This window comes from Psittacula echo, assembly GCF_963264785.1.
Source record: "Psittacula echo genome assembly, chromosome: 10".
NCBI lineage: Eukaryota > Metazoa > Chordata > Aves > Psittaciformes > Psittacidae > Psittacula > Psittacula echo.
In genome coordinates, this window is record NC_137741.1 from 682,762 (window position 1) to 695,814 (window position 13,053).

The 13,053-nt window shown below is 52.0% G+C and overlaps 1 protein-coding gene across 1 annotated transcript; it reads left to right on the forward strand.

Annotated features, from left to right (window-relative positions):
• Positions 1-847: 847 nt before the first annotated feature.
• On the forward strand, positions 848-5,203 carry NMB (neuromedin B; the record flags this gene model as incomplete). Its single annotated transcript, XM_080626360.1, has 3 exons — positions 848-983; positions 1,445-1,647; positions 4,937-5,203. The coding sequence occupies 3 exons, from the start codon at positions 848-850 to the stop codon at positions 4,982-4,984; spliced, it is 387 nt and encodes a 128-aa protein (XP_080482486.1). The 3' UTR covers positions 4,985-5,203.
• Positions 5,204-13,053: the final 7,850 nt, after the last annotated feature.

The window sequence follows — 13,053 nt, forward strand, 5'->3', positions numbered from 1 at the left end:
AAACTGGCACAGGGTGCCCAGAGCAGCTGTGGCTGCCCCATCCCTGGCAGTGCTCAAGGCCAGGTTGGACACAGGGGCTTGGAGCAAGCTGCTCCAGTGGAAGGGGTCCCTGCCTGTGGCAGGGGTTGGAGCTGGATGAGCTTTAAGGTCCCTTCCAACCCAAACTGTTCTATGATAGTAATTCTATAGTTATAGAAGTACTACTTTAGTTATAGAAGACCTGATGTCCCTTGCACATCTCACAAACGCCTCTGGCTCAAACCAGATTGCACATCTCAAACCGCCACTGCAAATGGCGGTGGACATGGACAAAGCTGAGGTACTCCATGCCTCCTTTGCCTGTCTTCCCCAACAAGGTCTCCAGCCTGTGTCCCTGGGTTCAAAGAGAAGCAGGAGCAGTAGACAAGGCTCAGCGTGGTTGTTACAGGGAGAGCTTGGCCCATAACATCTGTGAGCCCAGAGTGGCCGTGTCCAAGTGTACCATGGGTGTTGGCTGGCGTTCTTGCGAGGCCACTTGTAACACCGTGGAATACTTTGCGGGGCACAGAAGTGGAGCTAATGCGGAGTCGGCAGCCTGGGGTGAATCCAGCCTGGCCACCTCCTGCGATGGAACCACGGATTTGTGAGCACAGGCAGAGCAGCGACAGCCTTCACTTGAGCGGTGGGGCTGGCACCGTGTCCGGGGCTCGGGATAGCTGGGGACAGACAGCGCTCTGAGGCGTCCGCGGGGCTCCGCGGGCTGCGGCTGAGGGCGCCTGAGGGGAGGGCGGGAAGGCGCCGGCGGGCGGGCGGGGCCTGTCCCCGCGCTCTATAAGTGCGAGCGGTGGCGGGTCCCGCTGGGGTGGTGATGGCGGCGTTGCTTTGCCTCCTGCTGCTGCTGTGCGGTGCCGCGCTGGGGCGCGCAGTGCACCTCGACTTCGCTGAGCACCGCAGCCAGGCAGCCAAGATCAAGGTGAACCCCCGCGGGAACCTCTGGGCCACAGGTACCGCGGGGGGGGGGGGGGGGGCACTGACACGCGTGTTGCGGAGCAGCTGAGGAACGCGCGGGGTACGGAGCCGTCCAGCACCTCTGTGTGGCTGCCTGCAGGGAGCCCGCTGCTCCCTTCGGGACCCCGCAGGGCGGAGGGGGGTGCTTAGAGGCGTGGGGTGGGCAGGAGAAGACCCGGGCGGGAAAAAGGCAACCTCCTCGTATGTCTCTTGGGAACAGGTCCGGCACTGCTGCAATCCCAGAGATCCCGGCACAGGAGGGGGAAGTTTCCCAAATGTCCCGTGTGGAACGAGGACCTGGGATTTCTGGGGTTCTCACTTTGATGTACTCGGCTAATTCATCACGTTTGCTCGGTGCTGCTTGTTGCCGTGTGCCAGTGTGAGGTAGCAGGTGACAGCTTCCCCAGAGCCGCTCTCCCCTTGTGCTTGTGCAGACACCCAAGTGTGTTTATTGCAGGTCACTTCATGGGGAAGAAGAGTGTCACGGGCTCCCCTCACCTGGAACCGCCAGAGGAGCCTGCAGTGCCCATGGTCTTTGGTCCCTCTCTCAGAGCCTTGCTGGAGGACATGATGGAGCTGCTTACCCGTGAGGTCTTGAAAATCCTCTTGCAAGAGAGACTTTTGTATGAGAATCAAGGAAAATATGACCTCACTGACCAGGTGAATACTGGCTAAGAGGGAAGGGGATGCTCAGAACAGGGAGGTGGTGGAGATCTTAATCTGCAACAGCCAGCTTTGCTGGGAGCATCTGAGCTGCTAGAGGTGTATTTCTCCCCTTTCTGCTCTTGTTAACCCTCCTTAAACCTCTTCTTAACACCAGTCATAAAGGGGTAGAAAAGCCTCCCTAGGCTGGTGCCTAGCTGGGCAGTCGCTAGTAGTCCCAAATGTTTGGGAAGGGTGTGAGGATGAGCAAGAGATCCTGCGATGGAGCTGTAGCAGTGGTGATCTCTAGCCCAGGGTTTGTTAATAAGCTGCTGGGTCTTCCTTGGGCAGATGCAGACTAGGATGGCTGGCCACTGTGGCTATGAAGAAAGGTCCCCTTTTCCAAACACTGTAGGGACTGAGAGTTTCTTCTTCCCCTCTGTCTCTTTAGAGAGAAGTCAAGAGGGACATAGCTCCATATGTGAAGGGAAAGGAGTCCATCATGCAAAGAGATCTTGGATTCCTGATACCCCCACTTCCCCACCTTGGCTCTATGTTGCTATGGTCAGGATCCCTCAGTACTGAGCAGCACATAGCTCTCTGAGCTTGCCTGGCAGAGAGGAGGTGTGTGTTAGTTGTGCTGCTGCAGAGCGGGTCTCAGGGAGCAGGCAGGAGCTCCAGTAGTCCTGCTGTGCTGCAGCAGATCCTCAGTTTTGGTGTGGCTTTTGCCTAGTAGCTCACACAACTCCTAATGGAAAACCTGCTCCTGGAAGCAATGCACACACACAGACCCTCACACAAGATGGAATTGCTCGCCCTGTGTGGCGCTGGTTTTGGTCACCTCATGCATGCTTCCCTGGTGTCTCGTCCTTTCTAGTCACTGCAGGAGGTAACTGAGCGCTTAAAGGGATGGAATCCTCTTAAGTGGGATATATGCTGTCCCACTGAGCTGCTGTACTCTAGGAGCTATTCAGTAACACTGCACATGGGTAAAACTACTTCTGTTATCCAGGTGTAGGCAGTGCTGGCTCCTCTGCTTTTTTGGGAAGGCACAGCTGGAGCACAGTTGCAGGGTTGTAAGTCTGTGTGGCACTGATTGTTCAAGTGCCTTCTTGACTTGGTTTCAGTAGACTAAGGTAAACCGAGGCTTTCCAAGAGGGCTTTCTCCCATCTGGATACAGCAGAGCATGAGCTGAAGACACCAGCCTTAAAATGCTGTGTGCTGTGACCGCTGTGCTGCTGTGGCTTTTGCTGCTTGCATGCAGCTGGAAGGGGAGAGAGGGCTATGAAAGTCCTGGACCCTTCTCTGTCCTCCCTGGGGAGCCTTTGAGGAGAAGGGTGTTTGCTGCATTACCTGCCCAAGATGATGAAAGGGCTGATGGATGTGCCACTCTGCCTTGTCCACTAAGATGTTTTGTGAGCATGTGATGTGAGTTTGGTAAGTGGTCCCTGTGGCTCTCCTCTGTATATGCAAGTCCTGTGGTTACTGCTCACAATGCAGACATGTTTCAGTGGAGGCTGCCTCCAGCACTGGTGCTGTGCCTTAGGCTGCCAGCTGGGTGCTGGTGCCTTCCAGCACTCCCTGCCAGGGCTCAAAGGCAGGTCCTGGCCAGGGGTAGCACCCAGCACTGACATCGGCTTTTGGCATGTGTGTGCTAGGTGTCAAAGCTTGTCACTTTGAAGTCAAAGTGATTTCATCACTGCCCTGATGCCTCCCTGATGGGAGGTGGGATGCTCTGAACACATGTGGCATGACAGCTTAGATGCCTGATGTGCAGCTGCCTCATATCCTTCACCTTCCCCCAGCCTCTTGTTTTCCTTGGCCAGTGCCCTGCTGTGCTCATCCTTGTGGTGGCTGTGGAGAACTTACTGGGTGATACGTCCGATTCTGCCCTTCTGAGCACCTCATGAAACTCATCTCCTGCCTTCTGGCTCCTTTCTACACCACCCATTCCCCAGGGCATCCTTGCTTCTGAGCTACTGGTTGATATTACAGGACTGCTTCTCCTGGTGCTTTGAGTGCTGTCTGTGTTCTGCTTTTTGATGGGACCTTATTTTTCTTGCTTCTGTGAGTGATACAGTGCTAATGCAGATTCCTGCCATCCTGGCAACTTTTCCCCTCAGTGTGACTTGTTGGACATGTGGAGTCAGCATCCAGTCTGCTTGAACTGGTTTGTGTGCTGTGTTCACCACCTGCCTGATAAGCCTGTTTAATAGCTTTGCTCTGTTAAACTCTGTCTGCCCCCAGCTCAGGATCTGTCACTTGCATCTCAACTCAATTTAGAAAAACAAAGATGCTTCTCCCTTTCTTGGCCCCCCATGGTCAGCAAGGCAGGAATGAATGTGCTCTCCAAGTGCTGCTCTGCTGCTGCAGCACCGAGGATCAAAGGAACTTTTGTTAAAAAAAACGAGTGGGCTTTTCCTTTTCTGAGGGTGTCACTGGTCATTCACAAGTGGGTTTCTGCATTCTGTGGAGTGCTTCTAGGCGTGAAATAAACCCCAGGGCTTGGTCTTTTTGCTTGCTCTCCCTTCACATGGGTTAGTCCTGCTTGTTGCCCTTTGGTTTTGTCTCAGGATGTTTCCCATGCCTCTTTGCAAGACAGGAGTCCACATGCTGGTTGGTCCATGCTCGCGATGATGGAAGTCACACAGAGCAGAAGGGGTTTGCAAACTGGGGTTTCTGTTTTGCCCATTTAACCACGTGTGGCAGGCAGAACTCAGTTCTCAGTGTGCTGGGGCTTCATGGTGTCGCCCTGTTGCTATGTGTGACCAGGATTTGGCTGGCAGAGGAGGATTGTCCCCATCCTTTGTCACCTTCTTGGGTGTATGGCAGTATTTCTGTAGGAGACGGAGCAAGACCATGAGTGGAATGGAACAGCTCTGTGGGTGTTGGGAGAACCCCTCTGCGTGAAGGTAGATGCTGCCCTGCACAGCTCTGGGACCTCTGGGCAGTACTCAATCCCAGAAAATCCCTCTGTAACAATTCCTTGTTGTGGTTTGTGTCTCTCTTTGCCTTCTGTGCTGAATTGGGCCCTGAGACTGCTCTTGTTCCTGAAGCCCAACCTCAGTGGGCTGGTGAAGTTTGCCTCTGATGTCTGTCAGCTGTGGTCCAGCTGGTGGAGCACAGGATGGGAGGCGGGAACCAGGCTTCTATCTCTTATCCTTTCCTTCTCATATGGTGTCCCCAGCCACCCCTGAAAGTGGTCCAGTATGGGACATTTGTCTGATCTTCTGCTCCGTGGTACCCACAGATGAGATTGGTATAAGCTGTGTATGAGTGTTCTCACCCTTGTGCCTTTTCTTGTAGGAGACAGGGCTTTTAACAAAGGTGCTGGAGAAGTATTTTTCAAGCTAAGGAAGCACAGCCGTGGAGGATGAGGTCTGCAGCTTGGCCATGCATGGCACACAGAGGAGAGCATCGTGCTTGTGGGTCACTGTAGAAACATCACTTTTTATTTATTCTGTCTGTAATACTGTTTCTAGTGAGTGCTTGTGTGAAAAGCAGAGCCCTGTATATTGCCTGTGTGTTTTCTGCATTCCTCATGTGTGATGCACCCCTGGGAATAAAGCTGGCTCTTTGCACAGACTGGCTCTGATCTTTCCATGGGTGTGGGAAGGCCTGTGCAGGGAGCGTGGGGAGAGGGAGCAGCTCGGTGGGTGATGGAGGGAAGCTCCTAGCTTTCAGCCGCCAGGAGGGGTGTGGATTCAGTCCCTGCAGCCTCTGCTCACTGAAGGAGACTTAACTACTGCATGACAAAATTACAAGCTTGGATGAGCTGATTCCACCACTCACTGCTGGAGCACCCTTATAACCCTCTTTGCTGGAAAGATTATCAGCATTACAAAAAGCATCTTGGTCATGGCATTGCTGGGATTTCTGGTTCAAGCAGTGTCCCTTCCTTGGGGGACCCCAGGGTTTACTAGGGGCTTGTTGGCCTTGGCTTGCTCCTTGAACCTTCTGATGTCCCTCATGTGCTGATCACTAAATGCTCGGCCTGTTTATGTGCCTGGTTTGGGAAGGCTGCACCTTCACCCTGTGCATGTAGTTAAGCACTCACAGGAGCAAAGGTTGAGTTCGGTGAGTAAAACTTGTATGTCTTACAACTCAATTGCCCTAAACGTTGCCTATATGACCTGATGCTCCCCATCAAATGCCCCGGTGCTAGGGCCCTTCATCCTTCAGGAGAGCAGGACCAAGTTAGTTTTCCAGGAGGCATGGTTCAGATCATGCCAAGCATGATCTCCTCTGCCTCACTGGAGCAGTTGCACAGCGGCAGCCCTCAGGGAGAGTATCACCTTACTACCTCTTGGAGCTCTCACAGGTTCTCCAACCTGCTGCTGAGCAGCCAACCTTTAGCACCACAGCAGCCTCTGTTCCCTTTTTGTGTCCTTCATGGAAGGATTTTTGTGTCCTTCATGGTCTCTGACTCACCAGCTTCGCTTCAAGAGGTGTCCCACTGTCCTGCAGTCACTTGAGCCCAGGACTGCAGGACCCTTCCTCCAACCTATGCTGTTTTTCCCAGGCTTGCTGTTGTGTGCTGAGATGTAGGTGACCCCTAGCTCGCCTTTCATTAGCTATAGCAAAGCCTTGGCTTAAAACTAGTTATAAGCAAGAAAAGTAACGACATAAAGTATTGTGCTTGACACTGGAGCAGACCAGATGCCCCTCAGCCAGTAGTCTGATGGACTGACAGCCTAATGGCATTGCTGTCATGCCGTGGGGCCACCAGCTCACATCTTGCCCAGGCAAGCTCATGGGAGGGCAAGCAGGTTCCTGACCGTCACAGAAGAAACCTGCTTATGAGACACCTGAATGAGATCCTCACTCTCCTACTCATCTAGCAAAAGCCTCTATCTTTTCCCCATGTCCTCCCATTGCTATCTTGTGGGTTGAGCTAAAGATGGGGGGGTCACTGGGTAATTACTGTCATGGGCAAAACAGACTAGACTTGAGGAATTCGACTTAATTTACTGGCAGTGAACATACTATAATTATTTGAGCACTGATTCAGGTTTTTGGAAACAAACAAACCCCCAAGAATTTTCACACCTCTCCTCCCCTTTGCCAGGCTCAACATTGCCCCCAGCACCACTCCTCCTCCTGCAGGTTACACACAGTATCACAGTATGTTAGAGATTGGAAGGGACCTCAAAAGATCATCTAGTCCAATCCCCCTGCCAGAGCAGGAACACCTAGATAAGGTTACATAGGAATGTGTCCAGGCGGGTTTTGAATGTCTCCAGAGAAGGAGACTCCACAACCCCCCTGGGCAGCCTGTTCCAGTGTTCTGTCACCCTCACTGAGAAGAAGTTTCTTCTCAAGTTTAAGTGGAACCTCTTGTGTTCCAGTTTATACCCATTACCCCTTGTCCTATCATTGTTTGCCATTGAGAAGAGCCTGGCTCCGTCCTCATGACACTCCCCCTTTATATATTTATATACACTAATAAGGTCCCCCCGCAGTCTCCTCTTCTCCAAACTATAGAGACCCAGCTCCCTCAGCCTTTCCTCATAAGGGAGATGCTCCACTCCCTTCATCATCTTAGTTGCCCTGCGCTGGACTCTCTCCAGCAGGTCCCTGTCCTTCTTGAACTGAGGGGCCCAGAACTGGACACAATATTCCAGATGCGGTCTCACCAGGGCAGAGTAGAGGGGAAGGAGGACCTCTCTCGACCTACTGACCACCCCCCTTCTAATACACCCCAGGATGCCATTGGCCTTCTTGGCCACAAGGGCACAGTGTTGGCTCATGGTCATCCTGCCATCCACTAGGACCCCCAGGTCCCTCTCCCCTACACTACTCTCTAACAGGTCGTTCCCCAACCTATACTGGAACCTGGGGTTGTTCCTGCCCAGATGCAGGACTCTACACTTTCCCTTGTTATATTTCATCAAGTTTCTCCCTGCCCAACTCTCCAGCCTGTCCAGGTCCCGCTGGATGGCAGCACAGCCTTCTGGCGTGTCAGCCACTCCTCCCAGCTTAGTGTCATCAGCAAATTTGCTGACAGTACACTCAATTCCCTCATCTAAATCATTGATGAATTTAAATAATACTGGTCCCAGTACTGACCCTTGAGGCACTCCACTAGATACAGGCCTCCAACTAGACTCCACCCCATAGACTACAACTCTCTGGCTTCTCTCCTTCAGCCAGTTCGCAGTCCACCTCACTACCTGATCATCCAGGCCACAGTTCTTCAATTTAGCTATGAGGATGCTGTGGGAGACTGTGTCAAATGCTTTGCTGAAGTCAAGGTAGACCACATCCACCGCTCTGCCATCATCCATCCACTGTGTTATTTCCTCATAAAAGGCAATGAGGTTGGTCAAGCATGACCTCCCCTTGGTAAAGCCATGTTGACTGCCCCTCATAACCCTCTTATCCTTGACATGCCTTAAGATGGCACCAAGGATAAGGTGTTCCATCACTTTCCCAGGGATGGAGGTGAGGCTGACTGGTCTATAGTTACCCGGGTCCTCCTTCTTGCCCTTTTTGAAGACTGGAGTGACATTTGCTTTCCTCCAGTCCTCAGGCACCTCTCCCATTTCCCAAGACTTGGTAAAGATGATGGAGAGTGGTCTAGCAATGACTTCCGCCAGTTCCCTCAGCACCCGCGGGTGCATCCCATCTGGACCCATGGATTTATGGATGTCCAGATTGCTCAACTGGTCCCTAACCCATTCCTCGTCGACTAAGGCAAACTGCTCCAGTGACCTGACTTCATCTGAGGTCTCAGGAGTACAGGGCTCTTCAGGACTGCCTCTGGCAGAGTAGACTGAGACAAAGAAGGCATTCAATAACTCTGCCATCTCTGTATCTTCTGTCACCAGGGCACCCATCCCATTCACCAATGGGCCAACCTTGCCTCTGGTGTTAGTTTTATCAGCTATGCATTTGAAAAAGCTCTTTCTGCTGTCCTTGACCCCTCTCGCCAGATTTAATTCTAAGGAGGCCTTAGCCATCCTAGCTGCCTTCCTACATCCTCTAGCAGCAGCCTTATATTCCTCCCGAGGGGCCAGCCCCTCCTTCCATGACCTATAAACTCTCCTCTTCCACTTGAGCATACCCAGCAGTTCCTTATTTAGCCACGCAGGTCTCCTGGCCCTCTTCCTTGACTTCCTACGTGTTGGGATGCTCTGCTCTTGAGCTTGGAATAAGCAATTCTTGAATGTCAACCAACTATCTTGGGCCCCTTTACCTTCAAGCAGCCTTGCCCGTGGGGTTTCCCCTAGCAATTGCTTGAAAAGGCCGAAGTTTGCCCTGCTAAAGTCCAGGGTTGCAATTCTACTTGCTATTGTACTGGTCCTACCACACAAGATCCTGAATTCCACCATCTCGTGGTCGCTGCAACCAAGGCAGCCCTCAACCTTTACTGCTTCGACCAGACCCTCCTTGTTAGTGAGGATGAGATCCAGCAGCGCTCCTCTCCTGGTTGGCTCATCCACCATTTGGATGAGGAAGTTATCATCCATACACTGGAGGAACCTCCTGGACTGTGGCTGGGTTGCTGAGTAGTCCTTCCAGCAAACATCAGGGAAGTTAAAATCCCCCAGGACAACCACGGCCTGTGACTGTGAGGCCGCTCTCAGCTGCTTGTAGAAGGCCTCGTCAACTTCCTCACCCTGATCTGGTGGCCTGTAACAGACACCCACAACAGTATCACCCCTGCCAGCCTGCCCCTTAATTCTCACCCACAGACTCTCGACTCGCTCCCCATGGTGAAGGAACAGGCAATGGCAGGGAGATGCCGCCAGGCCACAGTAGGTTCCTCTTTGCTGCTCCTTCCTTCTTGCTGTTTTCCTGTGACCACCCAGCACACACCTTCCTTTGAGGATGTACTTGTTCTGTCATGGGCTTACCCACAGGCTCCAGCATGGATCCTTCATGGGCAGCAGTCCATTCAAGGAGTGCCTGCTCCACCACAGAGCCCTGATTCATCCTCCTCTGAGCTGCTATGTAGATGGCTGGAGCAATGTTACTCCCTGAGCCATGTGTTACTGAGCATCAGGGTATCCAGCACCTGCCTTGGACACCAACCTAGAAGCACAGGATAACTCAAGCTGGAGAGGACCTCAGCAGAGGTCCAGCCATCTGCTCAAAGCAGGGGTTCAGCTCTGGGGTCAGACCAGGTTACTCAGGGCTTTGTCCCATCAGGTCTTGAAACCTCCAGGTATGAAGTCTGGGTGACCTGCTCCACTGCTTGACTATTCAGTGTTTCTCCTTCTCCCACACAGTCAAGCAACCACTTGAGCCCAAACCCCCCAATCCCTCTAATTTCAATGACAAACTGAGAGGGACAGACCAGCCTCTGAAGGATGCCATGGCTTGGCAATTTGCCTGCTCTGCCCTGGCATCTGTCAGCACAATGCCCCATTGCTCACCAGGTCACATGCGTTCTTTGGGCATTTCCAGGAGCGAAGCTGGGGAAAGGAGCAAATTCTTCAGTTTGTTTTTTGGTTTGGTTTTCGGCTTTTTCCCCCCCCAGTTGTGCTGCTGTAGTTCAAGGCTCCTCTGTGCTGCTGCATGACACCAGAACTTGCTCACAGCAGTTTGTTGCTTCTGCACAGCACCATCAGAGGTGCAGTGAGGCCACTGACTCAACTGAGGTAGCAGAGAGCGCACAGCACAGATCCTCAGCAATAGTGACAGTTCAGAGCATGGATCCGTGCTCCTTGCTGCTCTCCCAGACTTCCCCACAGCCTGTGGCCAAGGTACGACCCCAGGGCTGGGAAAAAGGTGTGAAGTGACATAATAGAAATGGAGACAAGGCACCTTCATGGCATTAGTTTGTGTTTACTTGTCAGACTGCCTCCTGAGGAGGAGCTGGCTCAAAGGGATGTCTGTGAAAGGCCACTGTCACCACTTGGTGTCATTGCTGATCCAGGCTTAGTGAAGTTCTTCCTGTCATTCATTCACACAGGACTGGTTCTCCCACTATGTCCTCAGCAAAGACATCAGACTCCATGCTGGTGCGCTCCTTCCTCTGAGGTGTCTTGAGACCTTTCTTCCATAGGAGACCAACAAACCAGACAATGAAAGAGGGCAAGAAAGAGGCAGAAAGGAAATTAAGTTGCTATCAGGAAAAAAAACAAAGGTCCCCTATGTGACCCTGCTCAGGAGTATATTTGTAGAGCGTGTGTGCACCAAATGCTGCTGCTTGAGGCTAGAGAACTGCAAAGCCTTTTTTATGGTCTTTCTTTGCAGCACTTCGTCCTGGCAGACATGAGATGTTAGTCCTCAATGCATGAAAGCAGTTCTAGGGCAGTAGGGACAGAACCAGCTATGGAGCTGGGTGAGAGCCCTCCTGTGATAGGACCTTCTACATAGGGCTCCAAAAACCCTCAGGGAGAGGAGGTCTAACACAATCTCACTTCAGTTTTCTATTAGTTATGATGCAATTTTAACTTTTGTATGGTGCTGAGAACCAGCCAGGAATAAGGTGTTAATATATGAAATAGTTCTTCAAGCTCATGGTGTATAAATTATAGTGAGCAGGACATTGTACTGGGAAACTGCTTTGAACTCGTAACAGGCTTCTGTGCTCCCAGAGAGGAAGGTAACAAAGCTGAGTCCAGCTGCCAGTCCTTGGACTCCTTGTACAATGCTGAGGTTGTACCAGGACTGTGGAGCTGGCAGGGTAATTGATGGCTTTTAGAAAGCACATGCGGATCAGAACTGCTACACTGAGGTGTTCTCCTGGTGTGGGAAGACAATCAAAGTGGTAATTCAGGCAAGTCCCATTTTTGATGGACACACTAAAACCCCTTCCTACACCATGTAGGATCTAGAAAGAGTAAACTTAGGGCATTTCTTTCTTTCCATTTCCAGTTATCAGTGTGCCTAGGGTTGTGGCATCCTCTATCCTCTGCTGCGCAGGAAAAATTTTGCCTCCAGGAGGAAATCGGTACCTGTTCCAGGTGTTTTCAAACCAAAACCTATTGCACAAACTGTCCAGGGTGGTGGCACTGACCAGAGAGCCCCAGCCTCCAGCACCCCCTGAGGAAGCAGCTCCAGGCTGTCCATGCTGCTAGTATGGAGGGCAGCAACCTGCTCCAGGACCTGGATGCAAACACCATGGGAAGGGAAGGGATAAGATAGCTGCCAGCAGGGCAGGAGGACTTGTGGGAATATATATCTGGGACTTGGGCCAAGGTGGCCTCTGTTCCCCTTGCCTGATAAGATATCTGTGACAGTGCTGAACCTCAAGACCATGTCCTTTCATGGAGGGCCAGCTTTTCAGCTTCCTCACCAGCCATGTGCCCTTTCTCCAGAAGGAAGGGAACAGATGCTCTGAAAGGCTTTAGGGAACCAGCTGGGAGGTCTGTGAGACTATGGTAGGAGCAACACAGCCACTAGATCTGTGTAAGTGCTAGTGCGAGGACCTCTGAAGTCTCTAGTTCAACCTCTCACTCACACCAGGACTGTCACCAACTGCAAGACACTCTCCCAAGGAGATGGTTGGTAGGACAGGACCACTGGGCAGGAAGAGCTCCGCACCCTAATCCACAAGCCTTTGTGATACCTGAAGCTGATAGAGGACATGCACGGGAGACCTGGCCAGCCTCAGCCCAGGTCTTAGACATCTGTTTTAGACATCTTCCACCATAGTGTTTGTCCTCCTGCTTCAAGTCTTCAAGCTCATCCCAGCGGTGGGGGTCCAAGTCAAAGTAGAGGGACTCTGAGTTTGTAATAGGTCCTTGGAGGGCTCTGGGACAGCAAGGGGTTCTTGCAAGACCTAAAGCAGTTGGAAGGTGATTCCACAAACCCTACAAAAATGTGTGCTGGTTCCAGCTGGACTGAACTATTTGTTGCACATAAGCTAAGGCAAGGCCGCCTCTGCTTGCAGGCTACCTTCACTCCATGGATCAGTATTTTAAAATTAAGCAAGCAGTGGGTTGTGGTTTATCTGAAACTACCTGACAGGAGCTTGTAGTGAGGTGGGGTTGGTCTCTTTTCCCAAGGAACAAGTAACAGGACAAGACGAAATGGCCGTGAGTTGTGCTAAGGAAGGTTTAGATGGAGCTGAGGAACAATTCCTGCCCCAGAGGGTGCTCAGACATTGGAACAGGCTGCCCAGGGCAGGGCTGCAGTCACCGTCCCTGCGAGTGTTCACACAACGTGGAGACAAGGCCCCAGTGCCATGGGTTAGTGGTGGCCTTGGCAGTGCTGGGGAATGGTTGAACTGGATGGGTTTAAAGGGCTTTTCCAATCTGGTTGATTCCATGGTTCTATGATTTTACAATACCTCTGCCCACACACTGCAGACCAGCCCTCGAGCCTTTCCACTGGTTTTCAGACCCATGCATTATTCCTTACTGCACCATCCGCTTTTGGCACTTTTGCCTGGATGGAAAAAACAGATACTCAAAGGATCTTCTCCCCACAGGCAAGATACAGGACACAAAGTGCTTGTGTGTGCTCAC